The sequence below is a fragment of the Thermobia domestica genome, chromosome 4 (assembly GCF_964235325.1).
Source record: "Thermobia domestica chromosome 4, izTheDome1.hap1.1, whole genome shotgun sequence".
In the NCBI taxonomy this organism is placed as follows: domain Eukaryota; kingdom Metazoa; phylum Arthropoda; class Insecta; order Zygentoma; family Lepismatidae; genus Thermobia; species Thermobia domestica.
Genome location: NC_137457.1, coordinates 219634757 through 219655719, shown reverse-complemented (window position 1 = coordinate 219655719; position 20963 = coordinate 219634757). Strand labels below are relative to the sequence as shown.

Below are 20963 nucleotides of genomic sequence, written 5' to 3'. Positions count from 1 at the left end.
ATCATTTTGCAACAATTTTGTTGCATATTTTTTCTCATCTACATGATACCTGGTAACGTTCAATTGCCGTACGTCTCTATATCAATTAATATCTTTTTCATTTCCCGATTTATTGCCGTTTGTACATCACGATTTAAAAATTGTAGCGTTTCTATCAATTTGTAACAAATCTTAACTTCTGATTTAGTTCTTTTGATTCATTTTGGATTGGCCGTCCGATTGATATGTGTGTGTTAAGCGGCCATAGGCGCACACACTCACATGACCAACTTGTATGAAAGATTTGTTTCATCGTGCATGTTGGAAGAATTTTTTCCCACACACGCATCAACTTGCTGTCCAACTTAACGACCTTGCCATTATGGAAGAAAGAGTCACGTGATTTCTTCCGTTGTCGTTATTGGCGGACCTAAATATGAAACAACAATTTGCATCAATGAGCACATACCGTAGATGTCCAAACTCGCGAGCCCGATGCTCGCGAGCTCAGTACTCACGCTCAACCGGGTTCGGGCTCAATAACTGAGCGCGAGTCCGAGTGAGCCCGAGCCTCAATGAAATAAGTAAGCTCGAGTCCAGTTTTAAGAAGTGATCGCGAGCCCAAGTGGGCGCACGCTCAGTTGAGAGAAGTGAGCTCGAGTCCGAGTGAGTAGAAGCCCATTCAAGAGAATTGAGTACGAGCTCGGGTGAACGCGAGCCCAGTTGAGGGAATTGATCGTGAGCCCGAGTGAGCGCGAGACTAGTTGAGAGAGGTGATCGCGAGCGCGAGTGAGCGTCAGCCCGGTTCAGTGAAGTGAGCACGAGCCCGAGTGAGTGCGAGCTCAGTTCAGAAAAGTAAGCGTGAGTTCGAGCGAGCGCGAGCTCCATTGAATGCGGGCCCGCACCCACTTCTCATTCACATGGACTCATTGGCTTCAGAGACGAGAAAATAAGAGCGCATTTCGTATGCAGTATTGAAAAGGAATATTGAAGCAACTTTACAAAAAGGAGAAAAATCACATTTTTGAAGACTGTTTGAAGTCTGAGCAGTCATTTTATTATTCAAAGGACTTCAAACAACCTTAGAAACGAACTTTTTCATAATTATTATGAGCGGATGGTAATCCCGACACTCGACTGGGCTCGGGCTCAATAATTGAGTACGAGTTCAAATGAGCCCGAGCCCCAATGAAATACATGAGCCCGAGCCTAGTTGAAATAGGTAAGCGTGAATCCGAGTGAGCGCGAGCTCTGTCGAGAGACGTGAGCGTGAGTCCGAGTGATTGCGTGCGAAGTAGGGAGAAGTGGGTGCGAGCCCGAGTGAGTGCGAGCTCAGGTAAGATTAGGGAGTGTGAGCCCAAGTAGGAGCGAGCCCAGTTGAGACAAGTGATCGGGAGCGCGAGTGAGCGTGAGCTCAGTTGAAGGAAGTGATCGCGAGTGCGAATGAGTGCGAGCCCAATTGAGGGAAGTGATCGCGAGCCCAGCTGGAAGAAGTGAGTGCCAGCACGAACGAACCCAGTGCAAAATGGTCATTTATGGCACATACATGGTAAACATGCATGAAGAACGACAAAACTCATTCATGTTCACAGAAGATCTTTAAAACTTTCAACATGCATAAACGAGGCCATACACGATCATGCGTGGCCATGAACGAGGTCTGTGGTTTTATATTTTTTTCATTCATGTTTGAAAGTTTCTTCATGTATGTGTCTGCGTCTATTGGGGGCTATACGCGTACTGACCTCTTCCTGGACTCATTATTGTCTCTAAGTTCAACTCAACTAATTAATCAATCAAAATGTCTGTAATGTTCCCAATATGAAAAGGGTATCTTTCACACTTATGTTCCCGTTAATGACTATGTAATTATGATTAGGCTCCGACTTCTATCATCTAGAAACTTCGAAAATATGCATGTATTTATGGCCTAAAAGTGGCAGAATATGATCCAAAATCTGACAGAATGACTCAGAAAACTATATATATATATATATATATATATATATATATTTAGCGAAAATTTCAACTAGCAATCACTAAGAACTTTAGAAAGTTATTTTACCCTGAATAAATATCTTCAAGCTCTAAAGCATGGTTCCGAGCAATTTGCGGTCTCATGAAATTAAGAAAAAAAAAAAAAAAAGGAAATAGGAACGTACAACATACGCATAACTGAAAACTCGTGTTTTATAATACTTTCCGTATAAGTGTTCCATTTATACGTACTTTCCGTATGAAACAATATAGGCGGTCAAAATCTCACATACAAATGGACGTATATAACATATAGCTGAGGAATGTAACATAAATAGGTGTATATACATGTGATATACGGAAAACTGTTAGATGTCAGATATCCTGCAACGGCATGATGTAACATCTAAGGACAGTGCGTACGTAGCATATGGATTACGTATGTTCCATACCGATTTCTGTATTAAGCAAGAGGATTCTATATTTTTGTACAATATACCGCTGTCCGGATAACAGATTTTTCTCAGTATATCATACTCTGGGTTCTGCCGGCCCCTCAGATTTTAGTTTCTAGATCCGCCATTGTTTTGAAATGAAACGTACCACGATTATCTCGGTTAGGCCAAAGGAGACGGTGATGATGAGAAATGAATGAAATAATGAAATGAAGTAAGTGGAAGGAAACAGAAGAACCCCTAGAAAACTGTGATTGTCCACCACAAAGTTCACTTGGCGCGAACTGGGATCCAATCAAGGACCCCAGGCACCAGATGTGAACGCTCTACCATTGAGCCTTCCCCCTCCCCTTCGCCACTGTTTTATCTCACTTCGCCAAATATGATCTAAATCTGAAATATTGTTCAAATATTCATTTGTATAACCACTAAAATCTATATTTTCTTGTTCATAAGAGTTACAAATGTCTTTGTATTTAAAGTAAAAAAGGTAGCAGAATAAAAATATGTCATATGAATCCGAGTCTAATTAATGATTATACAGTAGATACATTTTATACGCTTTGATCGATTTATTAAATAAAAATATTCTTTATTAAAAGATATCTGAATTATTCGTTTTCTTTGCGTGAATAAAGAACTAGACATGTTTGAAAAGATAAGACCACGAAAAGTGTACTTTATATTAGACACAAAGAGGTCTCTTGTATTTGAAGGAAGTGAAAAATATGAAAAGAATATCTTTTATGAAAGGAAGCATTATTAAACATGGCTTTTCTTCTTCAATGAAATGGACATTTTTTTCAAGAAATGAAATTTAATTAATACTATTGATTTCCCCCTCAAATAGTCCCTTTTTTGCTTTTCTTTTGTTTCTTTAAAAAGCAGTTTTGGGTAAAATTGAATCAACATCTTGGTCTCTTTCAATTGTTAAAGAACAGATAGAATTGCCCACACATTCATCCTACAACTAAACTATTACAAATAACGTAAATGTTAACGAGGTTTATTTCAAAGAAATATTATTATTATTATTATTATTATTATTATTATTATTATTATTATTATTATTATTATTATTATTATTATTATTATTGTTCGAAAAACTCCTTTGTTCTGAGATCTAAGCGCAAGTTCAAAACAAGCAGATGCTACAATAATACAAATCCAATTTGATACTTAATCATACATGTTTTAACCTTATAAAATAATTAATTAAACATAAATTAATAAATTAAGTAAACATTTTACTGACATTAAATATATTTGAGGTTCAAGGTAAACTGGAAATTTTGAACTTTATCGCGACTTTTATTAACATTTGTTTTCAATCCATCCAAACCACATGAAAATCAGAGTTACTGAAAGGTAAAAGTTGGTAACATTAACATCAAAAAACAAGGCGCCAGACTCATATATCCAGTCAGTCACCAAGGCGATCTGGCGACCATGATTTTTTAGAGCTCTGATTAATAAACCTTGAAACTATGCAAATATTATACTTAAGTGTCGGAAGTCTTATAGACTGGCCACGACATTCTGTCGACAGAAATCAGAGCAAAAACGCTAAGAGATATTAAGAAGATGTTTTCTGCAATCGATTCAGTATCACGAGAGTAGGCTTCATCTCTTCCGTCAACTCTCTATTCAAACCGGAAGTGGTAGAAATCAACCATTTTTAGTTTCAACGTTTGTCGCCGTAAGAGAAAAATTGTAATAGATATCGAGAAGCGGTTGTTTGCAAAGGATTCAGCGCCTTAAGACAACTTACCATGACTATCAAAATACGATACCAAAACGTGAAGTAGTTCGATTCCAAGACTGATATCCATAGAGCTAAAACGGTAGAAGATATGTGTTTTTCAATCGATTCAGCATCCCACAAGTAAATTCAATGTCCGTTGTTAATCCTTCATTCAAACCGGAAGAGGTAAAAAATCAGCCATTTCCGGTTTCAACATTGGTCGCCATAGAACAAAAATGATAATAGATAAGAGATAGAGAGGTTCTCATGTTTTTGGAATCCATTAACCGTTTCAAGAGAACATACCACGACTAGCCACAAAATCTACCAAATCGAAAATAGTTAAAATTTATTAGACTTCTGGCTTCAATACTCATTTCCAAAGAGCAAAAGCAGTAAGATGTTGCGAGTAATGACCTTTAGATATGGATTCAGTGTCCGAGAAACAAGTTCTATTTTTTACACTATATATACACCGAAAGAGACAGTCTTGTATAAATCTACATGTCTCGGAGAGCAGATGTAGCAACTAGGGATGCTCTCGCCTCTTGTTCCCTTCTTGTTGTCACAATATTATTTGTGTACTATGAGTAAGTGGCACTTCCTTATCTATGAGAGTTATTTCTTGCTCCATTTTATTGATAATAACTAGTCTTCGGCTATTTGGTGTGATTCTCACGCGCTAACACTCTGGTAACACTTACAATTATGTTTTAACATAACGCTCCTAAACACACACACACACAGAGAGAGAATTAGACGAAAATAATATATTCAGTGAGAAGAGAGAGAGAGAGAGAGAAGAGAATCATGTTTGCTAGAATTACATTACAGCCTCATATAGGGTCATTTAGGGAGATCTCGACACTTTTAAGGTCTGGCAAAGCTAGTGATCATACACGTACGCGAGAAGTAACATTCAATACGTGGAAGGTTAGTGTCGGTTCTCAGTGACAAGTTGCATATGCAGAGAAGTTAATCTTACCTGTTGCAAAGGAAGCAGAAGCCTCTAAAATAGGCACATAAAGCTTTATTTAAGAAAAAATAACAATTTCATAAGTTTCAGTAAGTCAAAAATAATGTATAGCGGTAATATATGTTGAAGAAAGGAGTCAAAGGATTGGTATTATGATAGAGTATACCCTCTGTGTGCATGTGTGTCAGGCTGACACACATTGCTTGTTACAGTGACAACTCGTACCAGCTTTTGTTGATCAATGCAGTTAGGGAATTAATCGACAGTGTTTGTAAGGAGATTTCGACATGTAGTTCTTTTGCTATAAGGAAAGTCATCAGACAAAAGGACTACCGTCTTGTTCATCTTAGTGTATATATCATAGGTTTAGGTGGCATAACAAACACGCTTTCTCAGCTTCTGGGTCATTTAGTCCGGTATAAGCCTAATGGTAAATTACCTTTGGTTTCAGATTAATATAGTGCATGTGTCAAAGATCCTGATGTATTAAAGAAGGCCTCTAATTCTCCCACCACACAGTACTCAACATTGTCAATCCTTAATGTATCTTTCTTCCGCAGTTTGAAAAACAATTTCAACTTATCTTATGGTAACTTTGTTCGTAGGAACCCTGGCAAAATTTGAAAGAAGGCTATGAGAAAGTCAGTTTCAGTTGGAAGAAATCAAACTCTGTTGGATTCTTCGAATATGGATTCCGAAAATGATTGTATTAAATTGTGATTTTCGATTATTGATTATTATGCGTAGTGAAATATTGAAAGCAATATGTTGCAGAACAGGTTGAAAACAAAGTTTGTTACTAAGGAGCTTACATTGTTTCAATGTTATTGTATTTCAACTTAGGTAGTAATGAAGCGCAGCAAAGTTTGCAAATAAGTCATATGTAGATAGTAGAAACCTTACATCCAGTATTTCATTGCGTTTTATGTTTGTTTTAAAGGACAATGTTTTCAAAGATGTGAAGGATTTCATTGTTTATATAGTATCGACATCTCCCATAGTAAGTGTTCTCCCGCAAGACTTCCAAAATCTACTGATCCCTACCATTCCGCGTATGTGTTTTGTATTTACAAATACTGCGTACACGGGGAAGATTTTGTGTTTTATAACTAGGGCAAGGATTATTGTCAAGAGTAGTATCGAGTTGTTTCTTAACGTGTCGAAATGTCCCTAAATGACTCTATAATAGTTTTATTCTGTTGTCTTGAGGTCACATGAGGTCTCTTCATGCTCTATTATTATTCATGTCGAGATGTTTACTGTATTAGATATTTGCAGTACAACAACAAAGCAATTTACTCTGGGTCATTTTGTCCTGCTGTTCAAAATTCTTTCTTAGACAGATGACATTTCCAATTCACAACTTTCAACGAACGCCAAAACCATGCAGGGTATTTTTTTTTCATATAACAATAATTTTCAATTAGAGTGCATTGGCAATATTAATTGGCCAGATATTGCATACCAGCAGAACAATACCCGCGACCACGAGGGAGTCCACCGGGTCTGGATCGCTCCCAAAACTTCCTAATTCAGCATACATTTGTACACTTTCTCAATAAAACATGTTTAACAGAGAAATGATGGAAGCAGTATGGAAATTTGATCTTACACTTCATCTATACTCTTTCTCTTATAAATACATTCTAGTCCTATTATTGTTTACCTGAAAATATAGGTAGAAGTATTTTACAATTATTTATCGTGTTTTCAGGTGCAGAACAATACCCGTTCAATACTACATAGACTTAGTGGCTTGTAGTATTTTACCCAGCCAAAAAAACTTTGAACCCCTCCTAAAGAAAATTTCTTGGTGCGCACCTGTTCACCACCATATGAAGCAATATTAATAAATCAGAGTGGATAGAATAATAAAAAAGGGGAACTTCAAGAGCGGAAACATCAATTATTTTTTAAGAGAAGAGCGAAAATTATAAACTAAAATTACTATCACCCCTTAGAAAGAAGGGATTCACGTAGTGAATTGTAACAACAATTGAGTTATTAGATAAGATTCCTATCATGAAGAAACGTGCCAGAGACAACATACAAAAATAAGTAAAATATAGGGAGGAGTTTAACAATTTATTTTGAAAAGCTTGTGATTTCATACTCTCACATAAGTATTTTGCTGTACACGACCTTGCTTTCGGACACTTCACTGATCAATACACATTAGGTTTTGATTTATCCATTAATGAATTGGGTCTATGGTTCCAGCCGTCAACAGCAGTATTCCTTCCGTATTGTTGATGTGAGCACTTCAGCATCATGGAGGTTGGGTTAACGGGGTTACTCAACCACAGTGCTACAAAATAGAACCTTTCTCTGTTGTAGAAGGGTTTTATGGTATCCACCCATTTTCTCTCATTTTTCTCTGTAATTGTACTTGCAAATTAGATTGACAAGTTAATAGATGCGTTTTGTATTTATGATTAACTTCCGACTTTTGTACTAACATGTTAATTATTGTACCTGGTTGGTTAATGTCCAGTTTAGCGTCCCGTTCATCACCGAGGCTGTATAAGACGTGGACCTACAGTTTAACGTGAGATTCAAACCAAATGAGCTCCCACCCGGAACTGAACAGGATTTACAGCGCCGAAGGTTACCTATATTATACATTATATGCTAATTATCATTGATCATCTCCAATATGCTGAATGAACCCTATTGTAAAACATGAAAGTAAATTACAAACTAATTGGATTAATTTTAATTTTGCTTCTTATCCGACCATACAGCCAGAACTTTATGTTGGAAGGTGCCATTTTTTTTTCTGGGGGAGTCCAGTACGTCTATGTCGTATTAAACCTATGCTATTCTGCACCCGAAAAGACGATAAGTAATTATTAATTACTGCCTCATATATTCTCATAAAATCTGATAGAACTAGATTACTTTTATAAAGAAAGGAAGAATATAGATGATGTCAAAATCAAATCTTTAGGCTATATCAATCATTTCTCTGTTAAACAATCATAGTTATATATTACGAAAATGTACACATTTACTCGAGTTACGAAATTTTGGAGGGTTCGAACCCAATGAACAACCCCGTGGGTGCACCCCTGCTTCTTATACATACTTGATAAGGCGTTCTGTTTACATACCTATCGAAACTTTGTAAATCCTTTCTAACTGAAGACGAAAATGTCCTCTCTCATACCTTGATGCCTCTAAGTTAAAGTCCATCGAAATTATCTATGGGTGGTCTCAATAGTGTCAGGGTTCTTTTAATATGTTTTCAATGCAAATGCACGATATGCATCAGTCCATAGCCCTATAATAAGCAAAAATGGCAAGATGTCTTAAATATGATTTTCTTTCGCACTTCTTTAATTTGTTTATATCAAGAAACATTTTCATGCCTTTTCTTTTTCAAAACTAAACGAAAGAGTTTAGGTCTGAACTCTAATTCTACTGTTGATCAATGTATTCTTTCTTTCTTTTGACAGTACGGCTTAGTGAGAGAATGGGAGACAAAGGTATAGGAAGAGTGGAAGTATTTCATCCTGACAATCAGGCATGGCTACCTGGATGTATTACCAACTTTGATAATGGCTCCTTGGCAAATTACGTATGCGAAATGCTTGGATACACGTAAGTTTACTCTTAACATTCTTTTTCAGCAAGCATGGACGTTTCCTTTTTTAATGAGTCACCATTTAATCAGCTTCTTAAAACCATAACAATATATATATATATATATATATATATATATATATATATATATATATATATATATATATATATATATATATATAGTAAATATATCCATCGATGTATCTTATTGAGCTGAACAAAATTATGAGTGAGTACAAATCGTCATACGTAGTTTTAGAGAAACTCGAGTGAAACGCATTTTTTTGTGAAACCAAAAATTGATGTTGAATTATAACTATGCCACCTGTTAAAGTAAAACTGATTCTAAAGTATGAACTAACCAAGCCTTTTATTATAGCAGTAAGAAGATGATAAGACATATATAGTTGGCCCTATATTATAGATAGATAGATAGATAGATAGATAGATAGATAGATAGATAGATAGATAGATAGATAGATAGATAGATAGATAGATAGGACCAACTCAAGTGACCTCCCTGATTTCGTTTGCATGTTGTGTAAAAAGTATAAGGCGTAGAGTACCGACAGTGAAACATATAGCATAAAAATAAAAGAATAACAAGTTTCCTTTCAGATATCGTCAGAGGTCTTAGTTACTACCCCAGTTTGGTTGTCAGGTGGATACTTGTGAGGGCGGCGACAGGAGCGGAACGTGTTTATTGTCTTCTTGAGTTCAATACAATATTAGTAATCGTTGTCCAAAGACATGTCCGTGCATGATTTTATAAATAATCACCAAGTGAAAAGGCAATACACTTTCAAAATTCAAAATTTAGAACGACTGGAGGATGTCTCCGTTTGAAGACATCTACAGTGTGTCGTTCTGTTTCCAATGAAACTGTTAAGCGCGCAAGAGAAGATTATGTGGGAAGCTCCAGCAAATCGACTGGAAATGCAGGTAAGAGAGCTAGGTATACCACAGCAAACAGTATGGAAACATGAAAACTACCCTTGCCAGCTAAATGATGACTTGAAGAATCGGATCAGGCGGCTATGGATCGAGTTGACCAGGATATGCTTCTACGTACATGGATGGAATTGGTGTTACCGTATAGACGTATACCGTGTGACTAAATAAAGGCATGTTGGGCACTTGTAAAATTTGAAACTAAAACTTCGTGATCTTCTTTTCTTTTTCATATAATTTCAATGCTCCATATCTTATTACTTTTTATACAACATAGCTACGAATGAAATCAGGGAGATCATTTGTGCTAGCGCTGTGTATATCTGTACATACGTATCAATCCGCAGATCACGTCGAGAAAAAAAAAATTAAGTTGCAGAAAGTACGTCGTTCGTCGCCAATTATAATTGATAATTCACATTGTGTTGGAACAGTATGACAAGAGTATGTGTGATACTAATAGAAGACATAACAAATTAAATCTTTCAGTTTTACGTCCCACTATTATGCTGTGTAGGCTAAAAGAGACGGCGATGAAGAGAGATAAAATGAAATGGTGGAATGAAGAAAGTAGGAGGAAACGGAGAATCCCGAGAAAACCCACCACACACAGTGTTTGTCCACCACAAAACCCACTTGGTGCGAGCTGGGATAGAACCATGGATCCCACGTAACAGAGGTGAATGCTCTACCACTGAGCTACCCCGGCCCCACAAACAAGAATAGATGCAATCTGCTTCAACAGAATAATAACGGTCAGTTACTTGTGTCTAATGCCTACAGTGTGAAATCGTCATAATACGAAACACGCGCATTGAAATAAAACATCATTCTTACAAAATTTTGTTACAAATTGGATAAATCTTTTACCGAAATGTTGCAGATAGTGTGGATGCTATATGGTGATTCAGCATTACCAAGAACTCAAGGGTATCGATGGTATAATTATTTCAAATATGGACGCGAAAATGTGGAGGGTGATCCAAAGTCAGAACTCCTTTGAACTTCAAGGAATAAGGAAAGTATGGAGAAATTTCTTGTAGTGATGAGAGCTGACAGACATGTAACCACGAAGCAACTTTCAATCATGCTTCAGATAAACAAAGAAATTTAATTTTAACCAATGACTTGCAACTGAAGAAAGTGTCCTTGGTTTGCAAAATGACTCTCATTTTTGACAGAATAGTAAAAAGTCAATAGGAAAGAGTTCTGTGAAGATTTGGTGGCTATTGCAGTATTGGACAATAGTTTCTTAAAGTGTATTGTGGTGGGCAATGAAACCTGGCGTTAATGGTTTCGTACGAGATTTCGCATTCGGCGATGGATCGGCTCACTCTGGCTTTAAACTTCTATTATGCAGATTTATGGTTAAGCTCACAACCAATGTTCCTCAACTGATGATTGAAGTCGGAGCCTCACACCCAAGTGGATGTGTACCTCCACACCAATGACTTCGTCTGAGATGCTGAAATGCAGAAAATTGAAAACTAACGTAACACTACTAACATCTCCAGTTGATCGAGAACGGGTAATTTCTAGCTATAGACTTCTGTATTTGGTTACGTCACGAATTGTTGCCGTATATTTAGCTATAATTCCAACTCAACCAACAATCTACTTATTCTCGTCGAACTATACTGAGGTGCAAATAGTCCCGGGTTCGATTCCCGATTAGGACACTTGGCCGGAAAGGTATAACAGCTTTCTCAGGCCAGCAAGCCTGCGTGAAGTTTTTCAGGGTTTCTCATTCACATTAGGCAAATACTCGAATAGTATCTAATATACAGATCCTAGACCGCTTCCTTCTTTCGCCACTCCTTCCTTACCTCCTTTCCCGGATTGTGCGCTCGCCAAGGGACATTATCCCTCATACGTGATGGGTTTAAGGACATAGAAATGCTCATAAATGTGTACAAATAAAATAAATCGGACTATAATTCTTTAGCAGCTCTCTTCACAAATAACAATTCTCTTTCCTTGTATGAAACCCACAGATACAATTATGTTCAAATTCACATTTCATGAGATCGAACCAGAAGTGATCTTCGTAGCACCGAGCCACTTCTACCTGCACTATCTTGTAACTGCAGACGCAATATGTGCATCACTTCACACCTTCAGAAGAATTAAATTTTAAGGTGTCATAAGTAGAGATGCAAAAAAGCCGGCTTTTTTGAATCGATGGTTTTTTTCACATAAAAAGCCGGCTTTTTTAGGAAAAAAACGAGAATTTTGGAAATTTTGGCTTTTTTCAATTTCATGATTTTTCTATCTAAATAGCTTTCTTATAGTATATTCTGTAGTTAGATAAGGATTCCATGACCTGAATGTGATATTTCGCTCTGAAATTCACCATCAAGATGGATGCAGCACATGTTTTACGAATTAAAGCTAACATGAAGAATGTAGTATTTGAGGGTAATTTTAGAGGCTATTTAACTTTATTTTAACTTTTGAGTTATCGACATCTTTTTTCTTCTCTAGTTTGTCATCCGTGTTTCATTTCTAAGAGCTTTTAGTACTCTAGCTTCTAGCGCAAAAGTTAAACTTGCCCGTTTTTCTATTTATCCGTCAAAGTGTACGTTTTTCAATATATCCGTCAAACCGTACTTCCACATTTCTGTTATACTGTAGCTGTGAAGTGATTTAGCAATAATTTTCCGGACACAACCTTGAATACCAATTTATACAAATAATCAGTAGTGGATTTAGAAAAATACTTTAGGAGGGGTTTTTCTGATTGTTTCGTTTCCTAAAAAGTCCTAATTTTATTTGGGAGGTGCTTGAAGTTTATGAGTACAAGCATAACTGATATTTCGTTTCGTTTACATGTTTAGCAATAATCTTCCGAATACAACTTTAAAAATCATTTTATACTGAGAATCAGTGTTTAGAAAAGTATTTTGGGAAGGGTTTTTCTTACTAATGTTTAGTTTTTTTTTTAAACATTCGTAATTTTTATTTGATGGGAGCTTAAAGTTTATGAGTAAAGGCATAAATAATAGATATTTCGTTTGTTGCAGACATTCCGTAGCTTTGGGGAACGGGTTTCAGTCCGAAGGACCGCCCCCCTAACCTTCGCAAAACCGTCACTGCTGGTAATTAGTAATAATAACGATTTAAAAACAATAAGAAAGGAAGTCGCCCAACTCACAGTACACGCACTATTTCTACATTCACAGATGGAATGAAGAAAAGCATTGTCAGAATGGTCGAATGCTGGTTGAATCCCGGACTTCCCGATAGAAGCGCAAAAGCTAATCACTCAGTCATGTTTGTTGTGCAGTTGTATTTAGCTTAACTTAAATATATTCCGTAGTCCTTTTTGTTTTTTTTTTGGGGGGGGGAGTTCCGTAATATGTTGAATCCCTCTTGTTAAAAATTCAGAAAACTTGAGGATTGGGTAAACTGTGATGGTGGTTCTATAAAACTTAACTGTAGAATTTCAAAAATATACAAAACCAAAAGCTCTAGATGTGCAGCCTTTAAGTGTATCATATAAATCTAAGTATTTCTCTTATGTTTTATTTTAATTTTATTTTGTTTCAAAAAGAGAGTATGGAATATTTTGAAGTAAAAGTACTACATACTATTTTGCTAGTTATTTGTGTATTCTTTTAAAAGAAGTGTTTACTTTTAGGGTTGGTTGGTTTACACCAACTTTTTTTTTAATGACTGGTTTAAACCACAAAAATAAAAAGAATGAAAAATGCGAATCGTGTGAACTTCATGGTGACGTTTCCAGATATCAAACCACCTGCAATAATTTTATTTCCCTTTCACCTTTTAATCAAGGTGTCCCATGTTCAATTCTCGGTCGAACCACAAACCTTTCATGCGTAACCTAAGTAGCGGTTCGGATGTCAGTTTAAGCGATAGTCTTCTCCTTGATAACCTCAGTATTTCGTAAGGATGTTAAGCCTAAACATACGAAACAAACCAAATTGTATATTTCTGCATGCCTAAATGCCTGTTGTTTTATAAAGAAGCCAAGATTGCTTAAATATATTGATAGAAATTGGCAAAATTTCGATTGCCTACGTAGCTTCCAACATTAGCTTGGATTGGACTTTCAATGATATCTACGTACTAAATTTGTAATTTAATACCTCAGTTTTAGCGTACTGATTATGGTATGTTGGCCTTTAAATTTTACATGCAAAGCAATAACAGGATTTTCCCGCTATTGTCTTACATTTCAAGTAATGACGGGATTTTCCCAATGGCTAGGGCGGGAGATTCTCAATTTAAGAAATTTACTGACCGGACTTCTTTAAGCTTATGGGAGTTCTTCCGGCATAACCCCGCTGTTGCATAATAACACCAAGGCGAAACAAACTTATTTCTGTGAATATGTAATATAAATACATAAAGCAAAAAATCTAAATCAAAAAAGCCTGGTTTAAACATCCCCCAAAAAACGGGTTTTTGGCATTTTCAAAAACAACCATGGTTCTTGCCAACTCTGCTTACTTTTGTTAAAAAATTCTTATTATATACATTGGTTAATCCTGTGGAATTCATAATGTAAATATGTTGAAGAAAAATTGTTTGAAATATCTTTTCGAAATTCATAGTTTATTTTCGATGTTTTATATTATTATCAGCATCAACCACTAATTAAATGATTTTTTTGTGTTATAGAGAAGCGATACAAAGTCTGTTTTATCAATTTAAAGCAGTATTTTGAAAAAAGCCCAAAATTTCCCAAGCAAAAAAGCAAAGCAGAAAAAACCGAGTTTTTTCCAAAAAAGCCGGTTTTTTTCCGAGCCCTTGCATCTCTATAAAGTTTCGTGTGATATGCAACGCCATTCTCCCAGTATTGCCAGCACATATTTCAAAATATCTCGTTCTTTTGATCCATACTGGACAATAACATTATTGCTTACATGAAAGCATGTATGTAAAATAAATCCATTGAATACATTATATATTTCATTTAAATATATTATGCATTGTTTTAAATCTTCCTTTAGATCTTCCTCAACATTGGTCTCGTTTGATTTGCTACGAGCTAGAAATTTTGGAGGACACTTCCTTCATACGACCAAGCTTATAACCTAGAATTTTGTCTTTAAAAATAACCCTCCTGCACGTCTTATTCTTAATGAATGTATCAATGAAGGATTGCAAAACTCATAAAATACATGCTAACCATATTATGTTTAATCTTTGGTTTAAAAAATGTACTTATTACATATGCTTATTTCTTATTATGCAATGCTGATAATATACACATTTTATTTATCATTTCAAACAGGAAAGTTGAGAATACCCAACTAATTTTGGCAGGAAGTAACAACACTATACCTTTTCCTAACGCTACGAGTTCTGCTGTTCTGGACCTATTTGAGAAGAAACATAGCAGTTTGGTGAAAGAGTTGAGAACGTGTACAAGCAAAAAATATGCCACGATCCAATTAACATGCTCGAATTACGGTAGGTAAAATTTTACAACTTCAAAATTTTACAAATAATGTACAGGGTGGACCATAAGTCACTTGATAAAAATGCATTTTGAAATGAATTACTTTCAATTATGGAAATTCATTACAACTAATATCATAACATTAAGTCAGGATTCGTAAGTCAAGTCTTAAAAGTATCGTTCGTCGTTTTTGTGCACAATTTACGTTTTTTAAGCTCAGAAGAACATTTTATATCACTTATGTTTTTGGATGATAATTTATCAAATTCAAGGAAGATACTCGCTTTATTTAAATGCTCTGGAATCACAATTGTATTCAAGTTATGGATTGCTTGTCGAGATGGAAGTACAGTGCCAAGAAAACACTTCGCACATCACTCAGTTACTTCTTGGTAATTACGATGATATAACAACCAATTTTGAAGCAGAAACACACACTCATCCTTTGTTACTTTCTTTTAATACTAACGTTTTTTTTAATTACAAATGCAACAAGGTTTCAATCCTTTATAGATAAAATTATCGGTACATGTTACAACATATTATTCATGAACTACTTATTGTCACGAAACATACCATAACGTATTGTTTACGTCAGTCAGCTACCACTATTCTAGTCAACTGAAAACTAAATAACTGCTAGTGTCAAGTGATTTATAGTCCATTAGTCCATGCTATAGTTTTCTGTATGTGAAATTTTGGTTTATGGACAATATATCTATATAGGTTATAGATCTATTAAGTGCAGTGTGGAAAAATACAGGATGATTATATAGTCTAGCAGTGGCGTATATATATATATATATATAAACAGTAAACAAAGTTATTTTTATTAAGAAACCTAAAGCCTAAGTTATCACTATATACTTAATATGAATTAATGCACAATAACACACTGAGCAAGGCTGTGATAATATGTAAAAAAAAAAAAAAAAAAAAAAAAAAAGTATCACGTAACAGTTTCAACACAATAACTGTGTCTTCATCAGACTTTCACTCCTTCTCTTAATATGAATTATGTTCATAGGAAATTAAATTAAAAATGGTTTATTGTACTTAATCCAAACTGCTACTTTTATACTTTAAAGGTAGAATGATATTGCTTGTAATTCTTAATATAAGTAGGGATAGTTTTGTAAGTGTCAACTAGATTTCAAACAGGCCCAACTTTCGATTTATTCCGAGGTTTGGGGTGGAACCCGGGAAGGAGCGCGGCGCGCTGATTGCAATGACTCATTATGCAAAACTTTCACTAGGCAGCTAGATAGACAAACATTGCAGTGACGATTGCCCGGGCATTGCCCAGTGGGGATCCAGAAAGGGGGCGTGGGGCTTGCGCGTCCCTCCATGAGGAATAAAATATATAAATTAGTCCCTAATGAAGCGCTTGTTCAAAGGCTGTGGGGGGGGGTGTCTCTTAAAAGGAAGATTCTGAGTGCGTTCTCCATTCATTGCAGATAATGTATGCGTTTCCAATTCATGGTAATCCAGGATTCCCTCGTGTTGAAGAACAAAGCTTTCCTAAATCCCGCCTCCAGAAAGGCGGAGATAAATACATATTATGAAGCACTGAATTCCAGATTTTTAATCAGCAAACCAAATATCGAAAAATGTCTCAAGTTTATATTTTTAGACCTTCGCCGCCCTGAAAAATTCCTGGATCCGCCCCCGGCATCGGCTATTGTCAATTAACTGCCAATAATCATAGTGTACTTTTTAAAATGTTTTCAAACGTTCTTTGCATAAGGAATAATTTCCCGTATATTTCGCCTTTGCGCTGTTTTACTGTGCGCCCTGGAGAAATTGCTCCACTCGCTTCATTGTAGTTACATCACTGTAGTCTAGGTCCAATAGCAGTTGCTTACTGATAGACTCAAGCACTACAGGTTGTTGGACTTGCTTCAAAGAAGCTCCATTGGGAGAAGAAGGTCTGTGGAATGGATACCACACTTACGTGATGTAAATCTGAGGGATGTTATCGTATGATGAGATTGATTAACTGATTGGTTTGAAGTCTAACTTCTCTTTAAAGTAGTTCAAAGTGAGACATATATCTTATTGAGTTGAATAAAATGATAAGCATGAATATGAATTTGCATGGGTAGTTTTCGAGAAGCTGGTGAAAAATCAATTGAATCTCAAACATAAAAGTTGAAACTGTACGAGAAGTTATTAAAAATGAAACTGATTGAAAATGCTTCCTAATTAATCTCTTTCTTATGCCACTAACAAGGTGACAGTACATTGTAAGTTAATGAGATATAGCCTAGAATTATAACAAACTCTTAAATTTTAGTTTCCGTTTAACGAAAATAGTGACCGAATATTCCAAATAGAGCTGAACGAGAAGTTGAAGGTAAGATCTCATGTGTAGTTTTTGACAAAATCGGAGGAGGAGAAGAAAATTTAGATGGCACTAAGAAGTATGTCGTTAGTTGCCAATATTAATTACATTTTTTAATTTGCTTGGAGAAATTATTTGTTTATGTGCTGTATGTATAGCAAATTACACCGTCAACTAGCAAATTTTTTGGTCTTTTGCTAATGATGACATACATGATCTTTACACTGTATTACAATTCTTTTGATTCTTGTTCTGTTAATAATTGTTTCAGCTTGTGGGAAGAGGCGCAAACCACCGGACGTCGCAACAACCAGAATAATTGGAGGTGTGACAGCGTCGCCTGGAGACTGGCCCTTTTTAGTTGCCCTTTTAGGAGGACCAGAAGAAGTGTTTTATTGTGCAGGAGTTCTCATCTCTGACCAATGGGTACTTACAGCATCTCACTGTGTTGGAAAGTAAGTAGTATTAACATAGAGCTTTTAAAAAGTTTTTTAATTATCAGTTACTAGCTGTTGTCCAAGCCTTCAGCCCGCTGTATACTATAAAGTATCCTATTTTGAAGTAAATAAATTGAAGTAATACAGTTTTTGATTTGCAATTAAATCGTCACAATAGTTTTAAAACTGCACGCTTGCGACATCTGTTGAGATCAGGCAGGCATGAAGTGAATGTAGCGCCGTCTATTAACTTCACCGTTTACTATTAGAACTTATTGTTATACACAGACTGACATGTTTTGCTCCTATAAATATAGCAATGTCCCGCGCAGAGTCCTTCCAGTACTAGTTTCATATCCTGGTTAATAAAGAAACGAGCATTACAGTATATGTCAGTCATGTTCTATAAAGCAGGATTCCTAGTAACAGAGTAAATTCCAAAATGTGCCATACAGCGTTATTCGCAGGAACGCTTGAAGTCCACATTCCTTTCATGATAAAGCAAGAGAAAGCATAAAACATTTAATAAAGTGAATGAAACAAGTACATAAACATAAACTTGAAAGAAATTGAATTATTCTGCACTTTCCTATTCAATATTTCCATCAGTATTTTCTCTCAAATATCCGTATTTGAAAAGGCAAATTACTCTCAGCAGAACGACTTGGGATCAGTGCAAGAAAAGAAGAGCTTTAACAAGGGTTTCGCTTGTTTGTTGGTTTCTCCACTTTATTGGACGTAATTACAGCTTTTGGAAGATGATGACACATGCTTCAGCTTCTAAATTATCTCGTAACTCTTCCGTAATCTTCAGTCCTCCGTCTCGGAACTTCTCTCGCGCCCTCTTCTCATTAAGAAAGGAAAATTATGCAGAGAAGAAGCGTGGAGAGAGTGTTCAATTAAGGAAGATAACAATTTGATTTCAGTCTCTTTCCGAATGATCAAATTTCTTCCTAGCAACACGTCTTGCAACAAAGAAAGGAACTAGCACTAATACTATTAATTCCTAAGAATGAAAAAAAAATTCCACAATACTTAAATAATAATAATAATAATAATAATAATAATAATAATAATAATAATAATAATAATAATAATAATAATAATAATAATAATAATGACAATAATTGTCTCTAAAAATTATTGTTCCCTACACCATTGCCCTTAAAAGGACTATGATACAGTTCTAACAAACCAAGATAAAACATCTTTTATCAACTCTATAAAAATCTATATTCCCGTAACAGGAGACCTAAGGTGATCTATAGTGGTGTATTTTGTGGGCTACCAGACCTACCGCCAGTAGTCCTAGAATATTACAAAATTAAGTTATTATAATATATACTAAACTATGTTGATAATTTTATACTTTAGTAACTTCTTTCAATGGTACAAGATTCTAAGAACTGTATAAATTTAGGAAGATCCTCTAAATTTTTGCACGCACTCTGTCTCGCGATATGATAATGCAGCAGTAGCCACTACAGAAAGAATCGTATTAGCACATTCCCCTTCACTCCACCTGGAACGCAAGGGGTTAAATATTATAGTATAAAAATGTTATATTTATTGTAGTTAATATGTTCCTAAATAATTGTTGTTGTTTCATATGATGTATCATGTGCACGCGTTCGTCAAAGCGTGTGTGTATTCTCGACTGCGCTTGTGTGTGGGTCACCTTACCCCCCTCGCACTTCATTGAAAAAAGTTCTATAGATAAATAGATATATCCTATATTTGTCATTGGTTATGAATGTGAAATACCTAAATTTGATTTAAACTACTCGATGAGCAGAACAATCCGTTTATTGTAAAAATTATTAACGTGTAACAATTCGCCAACTATCCACGTTGGCTCAGCAAGTAGTTTTAATCAAATTTACGTATACAAAAAGCAAAGCTTGAACAATGGAAAATATTATGAATTACTTGATTTGCGTATTGGTGTAACTTGTTCCGTTATAGCTATATTTATTAGTGACTCATACCATTGTCGTTACCCTTTCCCCTCCCTTCCACGCAAACGTAACAAGTGAAATATGTCATTAGTAACTGTGAGTAATTCCATCAAAATGACAGCCGCAGAATTCTACCGTGTAATTGCAACTGAGGATAATTAAACAAGCAGCCATTAAATGTTTTAATATTTGATAAAATGTCAAATACCTTTACATATTCAACGCAAATAGGCTACGTAGCGACGTAGTTCTATGATAGAGAGCTCCCCTCTGGCGCGTAGGGTCCCAGGTTCGATCCCATTTTCCATCATTAGGCTTTGTGGTGGATAAACACCGTGTGTGTGGATTTTCTCAGTTTCAATTGTTTCTTTCATCTTTCCTCATTCCACCATTTTCACCAATCTCATCATCACCGTTTCTCCTAGCCTTGGTGCATACACGTAGAACGTTAAACTATATGTGACATGACACGTAGAACGTGACATGTATGTATATATTCAACGCAAACACTTAATAGTATGTACACTACCGCTCTTACACAAATTTGGTTAGGCTCAACTTTATTATTATTATTATTATTATTATTATTATTATTATTATTATTATTATTATTATTATTAGTGTTGTTGTTGTTATTTTGAGAAACTGGTACACATTCAAGAAATTTCAGTATCTCTGGCAGCAGTACAATGTCTGACATCTATTGTAAATAACGAAGTTAGTTCGCAAGCCTATCAGTTACATTTGAACTGAAGAAAGTTTAGGTATATAAGAGGCCTATCCAGGAAGAAAGGTCAGTTGGATCGTAAAATGAAAGACGAACATCAGAAGAAAATTATTTTATGATTATGGAGTTAGTGATACATAATCTACTTTGCAACATAATTATGCACTATCCCTGTTGGTGCATTTGACATAACCGGCACCAGCTTTTGCGTACCTGTATGAAAGAACTCTGCCGCCAAATATTGAAACCAGGATGTCACGTCCGTTTGCAAATCAGCTACGCTGTCGAAACGTTGTCCATCCAGAAATCGGTTCAGATGGAGTAAAAAATGAAGTATCTTGGCCCGTGATTGCGGCTGTAGGACTGGGTCATTTAGGACAGGTATGTTTCATGTCCGATGAT

The 20963-nt window shown here is 35.6% G+C and overlaps 1 protein-coding gene across 1 annotated transcript in view; it reads left to right on the top strand.

Annotated features, from left to right (window-relative positions):
* The window catches only part of LOC145683870 (atrial natriuretic peptide-converting enzyme-like), a 211254-nt gene that overhangs the window by 149182 nt on the left and 41109 nt on the right, over positions 1-20963 (top strand). The window contains exons 10-12 of the mRNA XM_081755494.1: positions 8590-8734; positions 14928-15106; positions 17711-17894. Coding sequence (XP_081611620.1) covers positions 8590-8734; positions 14928-15106; positions 17711-17894 — 508 coding nt within the window. The remainder of the gene's footprint in view (positions 1-8589; positions 8735-14927; positions 15107-17710; positions 17895-20963) is intronic.